At 53.4% G+C, this 17166-nt stretch overlaps 1 protein-coding gene across 6 annotated transcripts in view; it reads right to left on the reverse strand.

Annotated features, from left to right (window-relative positions):
* Window positions 1–17166, reverse strand: part of ZBTB7C (zinc finger and BTB domain containing 7C) — a 382426-nt gene that overhangs the window by 12234 nt on the left and 353026 nt on the right. For all 6 annotated transcript variants that reach the window (XM_015103726.4, XM_060405508.1, XM_060405507.1 and 3 more), the window contains one exon: window positions 2593–3798. In XM_015103726.4, the coding sequence (XP_014959212.2) occupies window positions 2593–3782 (1190 nt within the window). In that variant the 5' untranslated portion in view covers window positions 3783–3798. The remainder of the gene's footprint in view (window positions 1–2592; window positions 3799–17166) is intronic.

Genomic DNA, 17166 nt, shown 5'->3' on the forward strand with positions numbered 1-17166 from the left:
GATCTGCAGGAATGTGTTGGGAGGAAGGGTCTGGAATGCGACCCTCCTATGTAACACAGCATGGAGGCTAGCTCGGCCAGGGGGCCCACGCAGAGGATGTTCTGGTGTCAAGAGGGTGAGAAGTCTGACTGTCTTGACTGACCAAGTTAAAAACTTTCCCTAGGGAAGGCAGGGACTCAGCCCCACATGGCCCTCACGGAAAGCAGACTGTGGGAAAGACCCAGAGGAAAGTGGGGGAGGGAAGGGAGACGGGGACTTGGGGGGTGGTGGGGGCAGGGACAGGATCCCGTGTGGTACCCTGCGATGCAGCACCTACCACTGAAGTCACAGCCCTGGGCCTCCCCTGTGGGGAGGGGTGTCCCCAGTGTCCACCATCTGCTCAGGGGACAAGCAAAGGAGGCGGAGCCTGGATGGCAGGACTCAGGGGATGGCTTTTCTGGATCTGGCCTGCGAAGACTGTCCACATCTTAAAGTCATTCCCAAGGGGCTGGGCTTGGAAGCACAGACTGCTAAAGGTCCTGGCTCCAGATGCATGAACTGCACTTGAATTTGGACTGGGCTCTGGCTTGTCTTCCTTCTGTTATCGCTGTGCTTTTGTGAAGCCTTTCAGGTATTCTGTAGATCTAAGGTGAATGCAGGGTGGGAGATGGGGTGACATCAGAGTGGCAGGGCCGTTAGTGAGGAGTACCTGAGAGGGGGTGAATCTTAGGGACTTTGGATCTAGCTGCTCTGCAGCAATGAGAGAAGTGAGCACTTGAGGTCAGCACTGCTGGCTGGAAGGGGACACACCCCAGGTATGGGGGTCCCTGCCCTTCTAACACCTGGAAATTCTCCAGTTACTGTCAGCCTGGAGCAGCTGGGAGAGTGTGCTGGAGTTTCCTTCACAGCAGCAGCTGCAAGGGGACCCAAGGCCACCTTGGAAACAATCAGAGTTGTCCTTTGAAGCAGTCACTGGAAGGGCCTGCAGAGCTGTTTCCACAACTGTCATCTATTCCCTGACCCTCGCTGGCAACCTCAAATAGAGTTTTCAAGCCACCAGAGAGAGCAAGTCTCGTGACTTAGCAGGACTCATCTTGTTTTTCCCTTCAAAACATTGCCACTGATTTGATAATCTACCTGATTCAAAACACAGTACTCTGTCCTCAAAACTGAAGCTTTGGGTCCACTGAGGAAAAGCAAAAGAATGAGCTCCCAGCGATTCCCAAAGCTAAACTGCCAAGGGTGACAGTAGCGCCCCTGGAGTAAGTGTGGGTTTCTCAAGGTGGCTCCTTTGGGGGGGACAGTGGCAGTGTGGGGACAAGACCTGGACTAGGAAGTCACCGTCCCAGGGCAGATCCCACCAGGCTCTGTCCACATCAGATAGACACACTGAAATGAGTAAGCCCTGACGCAGGGCGCTCACCAGGACCTTCCCACCGTGGACATGGCTGTGAGCGTCAGCCCCACATCAGTGACCACCATTGATCCCAACAGATCTTATCTCCCCCAAAGAAGCCCATCGAAACCTAGCCCTGGACAAATCGGACCCCAAAGGATCCCACCAGTCGGTTTTGATCACAAAAGTTGCTCTGCAGAGGAGGTATATAATACTTGAGTGCTGAATGGAACACAGTCCAGGGAAGATGAAGGGTTTATCATGTACTGATTTCAAATTTCCACTTTCATAACAGCATAAAGTTAACCCTCTTCCTAACACGGACAGTCAAGGGGGACACCATAAAAGGAGGCACATCCTGTAGGTCTGACCCCAAATAGGACTGAAAGGGCCTCCGGGGGTTTCACTGAGGTTCAAGTCCTAGCTCTGCCATCTCCCAACTGGGCTTAGGGGTGGCTGATTAGCTACTAGGAGACGGATCACCCATCTGTGGACAAAGGCCATGGCCCTCCCTGACTTTCAGGACGTGGCGGGAGGGGTAGTCTGAGGAATCCACTCAGGACAGGCCCTGGCATGCTGACAGTGCTCCAAATAAAAAAAGGCGGGGTGGGGGGGGGTTGCTGCTGCACGCCATTGGGGAGCTTCAAACTGGCTTCCCTGGGTCTGCAGTGGGAGCTTCCCTACTTCCGCCTTAACCAGACAGCTCTGTTCGGATCTATTTCATATCTTGGCCTTCCACCTAGTAGGGTAATATGAGAAAATATTTGAAAATCACTGCCCCTGGTAATGCCCAGCACCTATGACAATGAGCTTGCTGTGCGGCTAGGACCCCAGTGGACCTCCCCTGACCTGGGTCCTTTTCCATCCCGGTGGCCCCCTTTCCATCCGGTGGCCCCCCGACCCTTTCCATCACGCCCGGCTCTCCAAGCCCTGCCTCCAGCCCGCCCCGCTCCATCTCGTCCCGTCCTCTCCCTGCCCCCATCTCACCCCGCCCCCGGCCCTCCCAGCCCCGCCCCCGGCCCTCTCAGCCCCGCCCCTGGCCCTCCCAGCACCGTCCCCCCCACCCCATCCCCGCCCAGCCCCGCCCCGCCCCCGGCCAGCCCAGCCCCGCCCTTTCCCTGCCCCCATCTAGCCCCGCCCCACCCCATCCCCGCCCAGCCCCGCCCCGCCCCCGGCCAGCCCAGCCCCGCCTCTCCCCCACAGGCAGCCCAGCGCACCTGGTGAAGCGGACCTCGCAGATGTTGCACATGTATGGCTTCTCCCCGGTGTGGGTCCTCATGTGCCGCGGCAGCTTCCCCGCCCCCATGATGACTTTGTGGCAGATGGGGCACTGCTGAGAGGCCTTGGGCTTCAGCTTGCGCTCCTCCACCAGCGGCCAGGGTGGGAAGAGGCCCCCCAGGTGGGTGGCGCTCAGGAAGTTGAGATAGGCACCGTAGTCATTCTCCGCCTTGATGGGGCCCAGGGGACCCCCGGGAAGGTCCGGGAACATGTCCTTGAAGAAATCGTTGGGGAAAGGCGGCGGTGGGGGTGGGGGTAGTTCCTCCTTCTCCTCTTCCTTGATCTTGCGGTTCTTGATGACCAGGTCCAGGGGCCCACTGTCCATGGGCTGCTCAGGCAGCTGGGCAAAGGCACCGAAGTCCCCTGGCCAGAGGTGCGGAAAGAAGTCCGGGGAGAATGGAGATAAGGAGGGTCTCCTGTCGGGGAGGCTGGCTTTGGGGTACAGGTTCTCCCTCAGCAGAGATTCGATGGAGAAGTCCCGGATCACGCCCAGGTGGCCCGGGCTGCCGGCCTGGAAGGAGTCGGGGAAGTCCCTGGGTGTGTCCGAATAAGCCTTCTCTGAGAGGTGGTCCGACTTGGAAGGGCTTTGGTGGCAACTGATGTCCTGGGGGTCAGGCAAGTTTTCTTGATCAGCAAAATCCTCCGTGTCATCGTCGTCGTCCTCCTCTTCCTCCTCCTCCTCCTCCTCTTCGTCCTCATCATCGTCCTCCTCGTCGTCGTCGTCATCCTCCTTGTCCCCCCCGGGCTCCATGATCTCCAGGCACACGTTCACGATGCACTGGATCTCCAGCATCCTGGCGGCGTTGAGGATGTGCTTGACGTTGGAGGCGGTGATGGTGAGCGTGGAGGTGTAAGCGAACTCCAGGATGGCGGCCAGCGCCTCGGGCTGGACGAAGTCAATCTCGTAGACGTAGGGCTGGCTGGCTAAGGTGCCGGCCGTGAAGAGCTTCTTGAAGTACTTGCTGCAGGCGGCCAGGACCGAGCGGTGGGTGCGGTATTCCTGCTCCTGCACCACCAGGAGCACGTCGCACAGCAGCCCGTCATGCCGCTGCTCGTTCAGGCTGCAGAGGACCTCGCTGCTGTGGTTGGGGAAGGGAATGCCAATCAGCTCGTCAATGCCATTGGCCATGTTCTCAGCCGGAGCCCTGCGGGGACACACACAGGAAGAGATTGAGTTAGAGGACCTGGCCCCTGGAGGGGACACCAGCTCTGGGATCCTGGCCCAGGGAGGTCAGGCTGGTGGGCCTCCGCGGTGCTCTCCTATCCCACCCCTGCCTTTGCTTGGGGCTCCCCTCCCTCCTCCTCTGCTAGGGAGCTGCCCCCTCTTCCTCAGCTTTCCCCACTCTCATCTGTCACTCAGAGCCCCACTCCCAAGTGCCCCTTCTCAAGGTACTACTGGGCTCTTCCCAGGACCCCGAAGGCCCTGGAAGCTGGGCTCCTCATCAGGCAGCTGGCGCCTGCCTTTTAGCGAAGGCTATGGAGTCTCCCCTCAGGCATGATTTCATCAAATTCCACTTTGGGAATGTGCAAGTCCTGAACGCAAGGCTGGCCGGCCACGTGAGGCTCCGCTGCTCTGTGTGCTGCAGGAATGGGGGCCACTCCTGACTCCCACCGCGTCCGCCAGTCAGGGGCCAAAGCGAGAGTCCTCTCTCATGACTCAAGGCTCCTGCTGGGAGAATGCTTTGGTTTATTTCACAGATCCTCTGCCTCCTGTCACAGACTCCCATTTTACTGCTTTTGGCTACTAATGTGGCTGTACTAACAGCGGGACTGCTAACGGTAGCTGAGTTGTTCCCTGGTCCACCTCCAGCATATTGAAGTCTCAAGCTCCAGGATGTCAGAGTGTTACTGTGTATGGAGGTAGGGTCTTTAAAGAGGTAATTAAGGTTAAAACGGGGTCCTATGAGTGGGCTCTTATCCAGTGTGACCCCCAGAGGGGAGACCATGTGAGAACATGGGGTGGAGGGGGCGGTGGAGGGAGGTGGAGACAGCAAGCTGAAGAGAGAGGCCTCAAAGGAAATGGACCCTGCAACACCTTGATCTTGGACTAGATCCAGCCTCTAGAACTGTGCAAAAATCAGTCTTGCTCTTTAAGCCCTGCTCCGTGGTACTTCGTTGTCACAGCCCTAGCGTACCAATGGCACCCCACTCCAGTACTCTTGCCTGGAAAGTCCCATGGATGGAGGAGCCTGGTAGGCTGCAGTCCATGGGATCTCGAAGAGTCGGACACGACTGAGCGACTTCACTTTCACTTTTCACTTTCATGCATTGGAGAAGGAAATGGCAACCCACTCCAGTGTTCTTGCCTGGAGAATCCCAGGGACGGGGGAACCTGGTGGGTTGCCGTCTACGGGGTCGCACAGAGACGGACACAACAGAAGCGACTTAGCAGCAGCAGCAGCATACTGACACAGTTACTAGAAACCTTAAACCAATTTTGTGACCCCTATTTTGGAAGGGAATGGGGGGCCTTATGGCAGGTGTTTTGCCTTCTGACCTTAACTTCTGGCTTCATCTTAGTTGATGAGGTTTTCCTTCACTTGCCATTCTTGGTTTTTTTAAAAAACAGTGACCTCCTACATACGTATATCTTGAGCCATTTGATAAATATTTATATTCAGTGTTAAATTCAAGTTATATTCAGTGTTAAATTCAAGTGCATTGTTAGCTAATTTATCATGTCAGTATTCTGTTACTCTCAGGGAAACATTTCCCTGGAGGGAGAAGCCTCTTCTGAGATACTTCAGGATTATCTGTACATTAAACACAGTGTGGCCAGTGATAGCTGCTAGGAGGGAGGGGGGTCAGAAGGAGGGGTCCGGGCAGAAGACAGCAGGCACCCCCTCCCTTCAGGGAGCAGAACAGAGTCAATGTGGACAACAAGCCACCCTAATTTTTAATGCCAGGGCATGGGGAGGGCTCTGCTACTCTGGGCAAAGCTTGGTCATGGCCCATAGATAAATACTAGCCAAGGCCTGGCCCTTTCCTGGGTGCAGTTACAGTGGGGAGAAAAGAAAAAGGGAAACAAAGCCAGGAAGCCCCACGGCCCAGTGGCAAGAGCTCTGGGAATTCCCACACACTTATCTTCTGGATGTTTCTGCCCTGAGAAGGCAGATGCAGCAGAAAGGGACAAGGGAGAAGTGTCAGGCCCACAATGTGGGCCCCGAGTGACTTGGAGGCACCAGGGACCCAGTGGGGTGTCAGGGTGCTGGGTGCTCCGCCCCCTCTTCCCTGCTTCTCTATGGGTGATGGAGGGCCTTAGCCTTCCCTGAGCAATCCCACCTGGGCAGGTGTTCAAGCCGTTTCCTAGAGCAAAGGTCTCGCTGTTTTCCTCTTGTTTTTAAAAAGGACCAGAGGCCCTGCAGGCCACGTGTTCATTGCCTGAATAGTCATTGGGTGTCTTCCTGAACGCGGCACTGCCCTGGGGTGTGGGAATGCACAGAGAGCAGACCAAGCAGGGCCCTGCTCTAAAAGAGCTTACAGGGACATAACAACTATGAAAAAGGTGGAGCAAGATCCACCAAAGAGGAATAAGATAGCACTACACACCTATCAGAGTGGCTAAAGTAGCAAGAAGTGACACCACCAAATGCTGGCGAAATCATAAAAGACATTGCTGTGTCTGCCTGGATCTCTCTGGGATCACTTGCTCCAGGGGATGCCAGCTGCCATGTCATCAGGACAGTTCTATGGAAGGACCACATGGCAAGGGGCTGAGCTGTGTGAGTGACCACCAGGAGACTGGGTCATTGAGGCCCAGTCAAGCCTTCAGATGACAGCAGCCCCCTGACATCCTGACTGCAACCTCATGAAAGAGACTGACTCAGAACCACTTAGCAAAGCTGCTTCTGAATTCCTGACTCATAGAAACTGGGAGATAGTAAATGTTTATTCTTGTTTTCAGTTGCTCAACTTTAGAGTAATTTGTTATACACCAATAGATAACATAATAAATAATCCAGGGAGATAACAGATGATACAACAGGCTATCCAGAGGCACTATTCACTATTCATAGACATTATAGACCTGTGATATTTATCAGGATGCTTTCTGGAAATGGCAGTTAAATACTATCTTCTAACAAAATCAGTTTTCATTCCAATCCCAAAGAAGGGCAATGCCAAATAATGCTCAAACTACCGCACAATTGCACTCATCTCACACGCTAGTAAAGTAATGCTCAAAATTCTCCAAGCCAGGCTTCAGCAATACATGAACTGTGAACTCCCTGATGTTCAAGCTGGTTTTAGAAAAGGCAGAGGAACCAGAGATCAAATTGCCAACATCCGCTGGATCATGGAAAAAGCAACAGAGTTCCAGAAAAACATCTATTTCTGCTTTATTAACTATGCCAAAGCTTTTGACTGTGTGGATCACAATAAACTGTGGAAAATTCTGAAAGAGATGGGACTACCAGACCACCTGATCTGCCTCTTGAGAAACCTGTATGCAGGTCAGGAAGCAACAGTTAGAACTGGATATGGGACAACAGACTAGTTCCAAACAGGAAAAGGAGTACGTCAAGGCTGTATGTTGTCACCCTGCTTATTTAACTTATATGCAGAGTACATCATGAGAAACGCTGGGCTGGAGGAAATACAAGCTGGAATCAAGATTGTTGGGAGAAATATCAATCACCTCAGATACGCAGATGATACCACCCTTATGGCAGAAAGTGAAGAGGAACTAAAAAGCCTCTTGTTGAAAGTGAAAGAGGAGAGTGAAAAAGTTGTCTTAAAGCTCAACATTCAGAAAACTAAGATCATGGCATCTGCTCCCATCACTTCATGGAAAATAGATGGGGAAACAGGGGAAACAGTGGAAACAGTGTCAGAGTTTATTTTTCGGGGCTCCAAAATCACTGCAAATGGTGATTGCAGCCATGAAATTAAAAGATGCTTCCTCCTTGGAAGGAAAGTTATGACCAACCTAGACAGCATATTGGAAAGCAGTAACATTACTTTGCCGACTAAGGTCCGTCTAGTCAAGGCTATGGTTTTTCCAGTGGTCACGTATGGATGTGAGTTGGACTGTGAAGAAAGCTGAGCACCGAAGAATTGATGCTTTTGAACTGTGGTGTTGGAGAAGACTCTTGAGAGTCCCTTGGACTGCAAGGAGATCCAACCAGTCCATTCTAAAGGAGATCAGCCCTGGGTGTTCTTTGGAAGGAATGATGCTAAAGCTGAAACTCCAGTACTTTGGCCACCTCATGCGAAGAGTTGACTCATTGGAAAAGACCCTGATGCTGGGAGGGATTGGGGGCAGGAGGAAAGGGGGACGACAGAGGATGAGATGGCTGGATGGCATCACTGACTCGATGGACGTGAGTTTGAGTGAACTCCGGGAGCTGGTGATGGACAGGGAGGCCTGGTGTGCTGTGATTCATGGGGTTGCAAAGAGTCAGACACGACTGAGTGACTGAACTGAACTGAACTGAACAAAATCAGTATATTATGACACTGGTTTGATAGATGAAAGTAGATGTATTGAGAAAATGATACCTTTTTCTAATTCCCACAAAGATGCCCTAATGGTAGCAGGGTCCTGACCCTCAGAGGACCCTTTTCCTCTGAAAACACCATTTGTGAATGAAACACCCCTTCAACTGTTAAAAGCCCAAATCAGTAAGACCTCAAGAAATTAGTTCTTTCAAGCAAGTTTTCTTGCTTGCCAAGGGCTTATTCATTTAAAGACAAAAATGTTTTTGAAATGTTTTTCAGGAAAAATTCCCACAATTCCTTAGACTCATCCCCATGTTCTTAAATAGAGGAGTTGGGAACCCACTGGATGGGATGGGGGTAGTCAGGGTCTTGCTCGAGTGCTCCAAGGGATGGATCGCACCATCCTGACTTGACATGTCCTGCCTCCCATGCTTTTGGAGCCTGGTGTGCTAGGGCCTGAGGGTCAGGAACCACAGCTGTGTGACTTTGAGAGGCCCCATCACCTCTCTGAGCTTCTTTTTTCTCATCTTGTCATTGGATGAACAGGGGAAATCTGGTAACTGGAGCCATGACCGTGAGGAGGGGCTTCCCAGGTGGTGCTAGTGGTAAAGAACTTGCCTGCCAATGCTGGAGACATAAGAGGCATGAGTTTGATCCCTGGGTTGGGAAGATCCCCTGGAGAAGGGCATGACAACCCACTCCAGTAGCCTTGCCTGGAGAATTCCACAGACAGAGGAGCCTGAGAGGCTACAGTCCATGGGTCACAAAGAGCTGGACACGACTGCAGTGATTTAGCGCACCTGCACACACGGCCTTGAGGAGCTAGAAGCACAGAGTGAATCTGGCCACCAGGAGGGCGCGATAGGCCTGGGTGACTCTGGACTTGAAGGCTGGTCTGTCCAGCAGGGACTTCTCACCGTGGCATGGTTTGGACTCTTTGTCCCTTTCCTGGAGGAACAGAAGTAACCAGAGAGCTGGGAGGGGGGGCTGTTTTTCCTGGCAGGAGGTAGCAGGGGAATGGGGGCTGTGGCTTGCTGTTTTATTGACTTTTGGGGGAGAAGTACCCCCGCCCTGCACTCTAGAAGCTTCCCTGGTGACCCTGAGAGTCCCATGCCTGGAGGGTCTGCAGACAGCAGTGTTCCAGAAGGAATGCAACGTCCAGCCCCCCTTCCCACCAGGCCCGCCCTCCCATGGCCCAGTGAAGGTGCTCTGTCTCCAAGAATAACACGCTCAGGAAAGAAAATCACACACACACGAAAAGCAAAACCAAACCTCTTTAACAGTTAGGAGAGGCTTGTAGGAAGGGGCTAGAAAAAATATAGAGCCCAGAAGTAAAGGCAGAGGACAGAAAGGGGGAAAGAGGTGCTTGAAAATGGAGGAAGGGCACAGGTGTGGTCCCCATTCCAGAGGATGTGAAGCCCACCACAGCCTCCCCTGGGCCTGTGCCCTCAGTGGAAGGTTCTAGAAGCCAAGGTGTGTCCACATAGCTTGTCTGGCAAGGGCAGCATTTCTTAGCTCTGGCCTAAGTTTATTCAGTTACAGCATGAGAATATCACTTGCCTCAGGTACTCTACCTGCCCCCTTCTACTACAGGGAGCTTCATCACGCCCTCAACTCACCAGCAAAAGAAGGGGAGGGTCTGCTCCTATGAGAGGAATGGAGAAGAGATGGAGGTGGAGCCTTTGGAGAGAGAGGGCCTTGGACTTACAGAAATGCATTGAAAAACCTGCCTCTAGAAGTCCTCCAGAACTAATTTTTTGAGTGTGACTTGAATTTTTGTTTTTCATTTGTGTCCTATTCTAATAACCCCATCATTCAAGCAAGCAAGCCAACATTTCTAGTAACAATCAGTACCAGCTACCATTAATCAAGTGCCTGTAACATGTCTGCCATTGAACCTCTAATCCTCCTTCACCCAACACAGTCCTGAAAGGTACACATTTTTATCATCACCTCCAATTTAGCGGCAAAGAGTATGGAGAGGGTGAGTGACTTGCCCAATGGCAGACACAGTGTCTAAGCCAAGATTTGAACTTGGCTGCATTTGGCACCAAAGCTCATGTTCATTCCTCTTTGCCATGCTGTTCCTACACAGTCCATATGGGGGTGAGGGTTGGGACCCTACCTGTCAGAGGTTTAGAGATTTAATCAGAGATAGAGCTTAGGGGTGTGCAGCAGGGGCCTGAGACCCATGGAGGCCTGGGGGACTCAGGACTGAGGGCACATGAGAAATAAGGACAGGGATATAGCAGACCCCTGTGGGCTGAGGGATCCAAGCAGGTTTGCAGGAGGGGCCCTTTCTGAGCTGTGAAGGATAGAGAGGATTTCGTTGGGCAGAGAGGCAGAAAGGACCAGCCCCACAGCATTTGGATTTGGAAAACTTTGGATCTCTTGAGTCCCCTCTGAAAGTGTGTTGAACCTGGGTACCGAGCAGGCTCTCACAAGAACTTGCTCCCAACCAGCATGTGTCTGAACTTGGCTGATGGCCATCTGACCACAGGGGGTTTCTGATGGGAGGTGGAGAGTGAGGACCCTGCTTTCAGATGTCCTGGTCTACTTCCTGGCCTCGGGTACTTAGTATCACCCTCCTGAGCTCAATTTCTTTATCTGATCATGGGGATGATAATAATGTCCGCCCCACAGAGTGGCTGGACTGATCAAATGAGGTCAGTGCTGCTGGGACAGAGGAGGTGCTCAACCACTGCTGGCAATTATGAAGTCCAGGAGGGAACAGAGTCCTAACAGGGGTCTCGGCAGAGGGAGATGGGCTCATACCAGAACCTAATTTGCTTTCTGTATAGTTTTGCAGAGATCACACTGTTTAATCACCTCTCCCAAAGACACTCCCAGGGCTACCCTCCCATGTGGAGGACATCATAATCATCCATGGTCCTTCCATATGTCCTGTCTCATGGACTCCTAACCCAAAGAGGCAGGCAAGGCAGGTAGAAACTTCATGCCTATTTTACAGATAAAGAAAATGAGGCACAGAGAGGAGCTGATGCCCAAGGTCACACAGCACATTAGTATCAGAGCTAGAACTAGAGACAGATGCTTTGATGCCCAAGCTTGTGCCCCCAGCCATGTGTAGGGCTGCCTGGCTGGTAGGTGCCCCATGTTCTAGGGCTGGCTTTACTAGGAACATGAAATGCAGGGATGGGTCAATTTTGTATATACTCCTGGTGCTCTCAAGTTTGCTTATCTGGGAACTGGGGAAGTGATTGTATGGCTCTCATCTGCTCCGGGGCAGAGTTTGTCTCTTATATGTCTGTATCATTATCAAGCAGGAACATGGGAGATGCTGAATGAACGAGGTTGGTTCAAATACATGGTAGGGAGAGGTTTAAAGTCACAAAAGGTGGTAAGAAAAGAAAGAAAGTGAAGTCACTCAGTCGTGTCCAACTCTTTGCAACCCCATGGACTATAGCCTGCCAGGCTCCTCCGTCCATGGGATTATCCAGGCAAGAATAATGGAGTGGGTTGCCATTTCCTTCTCCAGGAGATCTTCCCAACCCAGAGATTGAACCCGGGGCTTCCCTGGTGGCTCAGACGGTAAAGCGTCTGCCTGCAATGCGGGAGACCCGGGTTCGATTCCTGGGTCGGGAAGATCCCCTGGAGAAGGAAATGGCAATCCACTCCAGCACTCTTGCCTGGAAAATCCCATGGTCGGAGGAGCCTGATATGCTACAGTCCACGGGGTCACAAAGAGTCCGACACGACTGAGCGACTTCACTTTCACTTTCATTCCTGCATTGTAGGCAGACGCTTTACTGTCTGAGCCACCAGGGAAGTCGCTACAAAAGGTGGTGGGCAGCCCCAGTCCTCTGCCTTAGGGACACCTGTTATTTGAACAGAACCCTATCATTCATAAAGTATTTCTATCTGTTCATTTCATTCTTATTACGATTCCCATCTGATGGGGATCAGAGGGGCTGAGTCACTTGCCCCAAGTCACACAGCTTGATTTCTACTCCAGTCCCATCTCTTTCCTGTCCTCCATGGTTGCCTCAGTGATGTGACTTTCAGGACAATTCTATTGTTGTGATGCACAAATCCAGCACCTCCTTGAATCATGCTCAGGTCAGCAAATCTGGGGCCCAGAGTGATGTTTCCATCTGCCAAATCCCCATGGCGAACTGGCCCCAGCTGGCAGGCTCTTTCTGCCCTGGGAGTATCCCCATCCCACACCTCCAGCCTCTAGCCCCTTCCCTGCCCGGGCCTGGCAGAATCAGTGTCTCCAGGAGGGCAAGGGTGGGGCTCTGCAGGGGCAGAGAAGGCATGTGGATTCTTTTCCAGATTTTGGAATGAGGCTAGGTAGCAGCTGGCTGCCTCCTCTGAGCAGGTTCTTAGCATCTCTGTGGTCCGTATAGGCACAGAAACCTGCCCGGGGCTGGTGGGCCAGGGCAGGGGAAGGGCAGGGAGGCCTGGCCCAAGAAGCTGGCAGGCCCCATGGAGCCCTGCTGGGCGCACCCTACCCTGCCCTTGGCAGTTCCCCTAAGCAGGGCAGCCACACCCCTCGGGCCTGGAATACCCCAGAGGCTGGGGCCAGACATGTGGGCTGGAAGGTTGGGCAGGGCCTCCTCAACTTCCAGCCTGCGGCCCGCCTCCCAGAGCACCTCCAGCAGAGGGCTGCCCCACCTGCTCTGCCACCCTGCCAAGACATGCCTGGAGCCCGCAGTCCCCAGCTCAGCCTTGGGCCCAGGGCTTGGAGCTGCCTGGTTTCTGTGAAATGAGCTCTGGGTCTCCCTCCTCTGCCAACGGTGACGGCCGTGCCAGATGCTCTCTGACAGCTGGAATGCAGGCCCTCTCTGCCACACATGGTCGTGTTCCCTCATTCTCTGCCTGCTTACCACCTCCCCCCAACCCCCGCAATGCCTGACCCCTCCACTCATACGACACCATGTGAAAGGGCAGAACCAGCCCGGCAGGCAGGCACTCCTGTGTTCCTGACCCCACACAGAGGGGTTCTCCCCACATCCCGATTCCTGGGGGGCCTGAGCTTTTGCTCCTGAGACCAGATATTCGAGTCCCTGCCTTACTGCTGTCCAAAGCCCCTGACATACCATGCTGCGTGTTTGCGGGGCATACCCACTTTCCTCTATACATTTTCTTAGGATCCCCTGGTACAGAAGGAATTATTTGGCCCATGTGCTGGTGAGAAACCTAAGCTTGTGCTGGTGAAATGACCCACCCAGGGTCACAGAATAAGGTCAGGAAGTGATAGAGACCACAGACCCCCTAACTTGTCACCCATGCCCTGCCCACTGTCTCCTGTGGCATCTCTCTTTTCACCCCCACCCTCACCATCAGTACCCCTCCACATCCCACACGGGTTTGGTTTTTATCAGAACAAAGCCTAGGAGCCCCGTGGGAGTTTGGAGGGAGGACACGAGCCACGTTTGTATAGGGATGAGACACACTCAGGACAGACTTGGGGGTACCCCAGAGGGCAGCTGGAGTGATGGGCGACAAACCGCGAGGGGCAGCTGTCCTCATGGGCTTTGGTCCCGAGGGTGGGGCTGGGGCACCCGAGTGTCCGAGCTGTTTAATCTCCCCCTAGAGGAACCTGCTCTTCACAGCATCCCGTGAAAGTGAAAGAAGGGAATGGTGATGCAGTCCAATATTCTTGCCTGGAGGATTCCACAGACAGAGGAGCCTGGCGGGCTACAGTCCATGGGGCCACAAATGGTCAGACATGGCTGAGTGACTAACACTCCCACTTTCAGAGGAACCTGTTCTTCACAGCATCTAGGTGAACTCCAAGTGGACGTGCTGGGGCCTCTGTCCCGTTCCCTCCCTCAAGGGGTGGCTTAGAGCCTGTTACTTTTCAAAGTGGGGCTTCCCTCATAGCTCAATTGGTAAAGAATCTGCCTGCAATGCAGGAGACTTGGGTTCGATCCCTGGGTCGGGAAGATCCCCTGGAGAAGGAAGTGGCAACCCACTCCAGTATTCTTGCCTGGAGAATCCCAGGGACAGAGGAGCCTAGTGGGCTACAGTCCATGGGGTTGCAGGAGTCAGACATGACTGGGTGACTTTCACTACTACTACTACTTTTCAAAGCACTTTCATCTTCATGGTGGCAGTGAAGCCTGTACGATACCCATTTTACAGACCAAGGAACAAAAGGGAAGTGAGGTCAAGTGACAAAGTCCAGCAATAACACTGCAGAGCTCACATACTCCCTGAGGCCATACTCTTGGGGGTACTCCTGCTGTGCCCCTTGGGCTGGATTGTCTAAGGGCAGCGTGGCCTGGAGCAAGGCTGTGGGGGCTGAGACCACCCGAAGCTGCCGTGGGGAGGGACCCCTGCGCTGCCTGGGTTGGCCATGGGAGTCTGGGCTGGACAAGTAAGTGGTATCCCTTCAAACGGTTGTTCTTTAATCATTTATTCATCTTTTATCTATTAGAGAGAGAGGCAGGCGAGGTGGAGGGGAAAGACTTGTTTTCTTTTAAGAAATACTGCACACCTCTTTACGTTCGGAATAAAGGATTTACTACTTGTGTTTACTACAGGCGATTTCCCGAGCCAGAAAACTCCTTGGGAGGCTTATTAAACCTTATTAAACCGCTGAAAATTTGGATAATAAAATAAATCACTTGTTTCCCATAAACAGCACTCGGCCCCGGGTTACTGAATTTCAGAATCCCAGCTGCCTCTGATGCCTTCTCCAGGCGTCCCTGCTGGAAGACTGGTGGGCTGTGCTCCCCACAGCCACGAGCTCCCAGGGGGTGGGGAGGCAGGGGCCACACAGGAGCCCCCTGGGAGCCCTATTTTCTTCGCATTTCTGCCCAAAGGGGCTATCTCCTGCAGAGGAGTGGGAATGGTTTAGATTGTGTGGGTTATTTAAGGAGTTGTGCTTGGAGCAGGTTAAGAGTCCCCACTTATTTGAGCCCTTCCTGGGGATATATTTTAGTGTTTCTTTTAAAAGGCACCGAAGTGGCTGCACAGTTGGCCTGCTGGAGCTCGCCCTGCCTTCAGGCTACCTTGACCCGCGCACTCAGGGCTCCCTGTACTTTGCCTATTGCTGCCGAACCAGGGAACTTGATGGTGGGAGAAAGGAAGCCGCTCCAGGAGAGAGGGCCAGAGCTCTGTTCTGGGAAAGGGCCTGAAGAGGAGGTGCTGAGACATGCCCAGGTGTGCAGTTGGCAGAGGGGGCGACAATGCTTTGGGAGAGGAGGTACAATTCCAGTCTGCACTGACAATTCATCTCTGCCCTGCAGCTGAGTTCTTGGTGACCTTGGATTGGCCACACGCCCTTTCTGAGCTTCTTTTATGTGAGACCAGGAGGCTGTGAAGGTCCCTTGCTGGTGCTATGGCATCCTCCAGCTGACCCACTTCAGTCTTTAGGTTCCAGGGTGGATCTCTGGATTCTGAGGGCATGAACAGTTCAGCTTCTGCAGTCTTGGGACTGCTGTACCACACTGTAAACTTCCTGATTCAGTCCCCCACACCCTCAACCTCACCCCAGGTGTCTCAGAGACGCTGCCAGGTTATACAGGGAAATAACTATGCACGCACACTGGGCTTTCAGAGGACAAGTGTTCTATCTGCAAGGTCAGGAGGGGATTAGTATTTGACCACACCAGGCAGGATGATGGACACGTGACCAGTTGATCAAAGATGTATAATAAGTTCCCTCTCCACGCCCTGAAAGAAGGGCGAGGAGGCCCGCGCTGGGTTTATCCTCCCAGCTCTCAGACAGTGGCCAGGGACAGGCATGGAGTCTGGAAGTTGGCCAGGGCAGTGGCCAGGGCAGGGTCTGGAAGTTGCTTCCCCAGTATGTGCCCTCATTCATTACAAACAATCCTAGAGGCCCTGTGTGGGGAGCGTGGGAGACAGACAGGCACCCAGCTTGCCAGAGCTGTGCCATATGGAGACAGAGGGTTGCTTCTGAGATTCCTCCAGCTACCTGAATGGCCCTAGCCACGGAGATTAAACTAGCCATGGAGACGTACCTCGAGTGCTGGGTGTTTCGCTTGGTGTGAGTCGTTGACCTAAATACAGTACGTAGATTCTTTCACTTGATAGTTGCTCAGTTGTGTCTGACTCTTTGTGACCCCATGACTCTTTGTGACTCTTTGTAGCCTTCCAGGCTACATGGGATTCTCCAAGCAAGAATACTGGAGTGGGTGGCCATTTCCTTCTCCAGGGGATCTTCCCCACTCAGGGATCAAACTTGGCTCTCCTGCATTGCAGGCAGGTTCTTTTTGTCTTTACCCTGCAAAACCCATTTTCAAACGGAGAAACTGAAACAGGGTTGGGATTCGAACCCAAGCCATTGGGTCCCAGATTTCCTAAGCAGAGTTTACCCATTTGGGGCTGGAGAAACAGAGACAAACGGGATGGATGGAATTCCTAAAGAACTCACAGAAAAGTGGGAGAGAAAGAAGCTGAGTTCAGAACTGGCCCAGAGGTGAGGACAGGGCCCCTCAGGGCGGGGCTGAGGGGCAGAGGCTCTGTTGGGGTCAGGGCGGGGACTCTACTGAGGAAGCGATGGCAGGGAGAGGAGACCTCAGACGCACCGCAGCCCTGTGTAAGAGGCCGGGGGAAGGAAGTCAGGGAAGTGTCTGGATGGGGGCAGAAATCTGCTTGGCGCTGTGTCTGAGGAGGGGTCAGCAAAAGGCAGTCCTGGCAGGGCAGGGCAGGGTGGCCGGAAACTGGCTAGGATTGGGTATCTTCTGACCCATTGCTCAGAGCCACACCTCTGCCCCTCTGCCTGCTCCAAACCCCGCCGGAGGAGGGGGACCGGGTGGGGAGAAGCTCCGGGGCGAGGGGGCCGAGGGCAGAGGAGGGCAAGATCACTCTCCCAGGCTTCGTCCAGGTGTAAGATGTCCTAGTTACGCCTCAGCTCTTATGAGACACCTCAACCTCTGTGCCCTGTTCACCTCAGTTTGGAGATAAGACCCGGATAAGCGGCCCAGCCGGATGGCCTCCCGATCCCACCCCTGCCTGTGTTTTCCAAAGGAAGTGAAACCTCAGATTTGCCTCAAAACTTGCACTTTTCTTCCAAGCCCAGACGCCATCCGCCACGAGAACCGCCTGGCATTTGGCTGGGAGGACAAACTGGAAGC

Source organism: Ovis aries, chromosome 23 (genome assembly GCF_016772045.2).
Source record: "Ovis aries strain OAR_USU_Benz2616 breed Rambouillet chromosome 23, ARS-UI_Ramb_v3.0, whole genome shotgun sequence".
Lineage (NCBI taxonomy): Eukaryota > Metazoa > Chordata > Mammalia > Artiodactyla > Bovidae > Ovis > Ovis aries.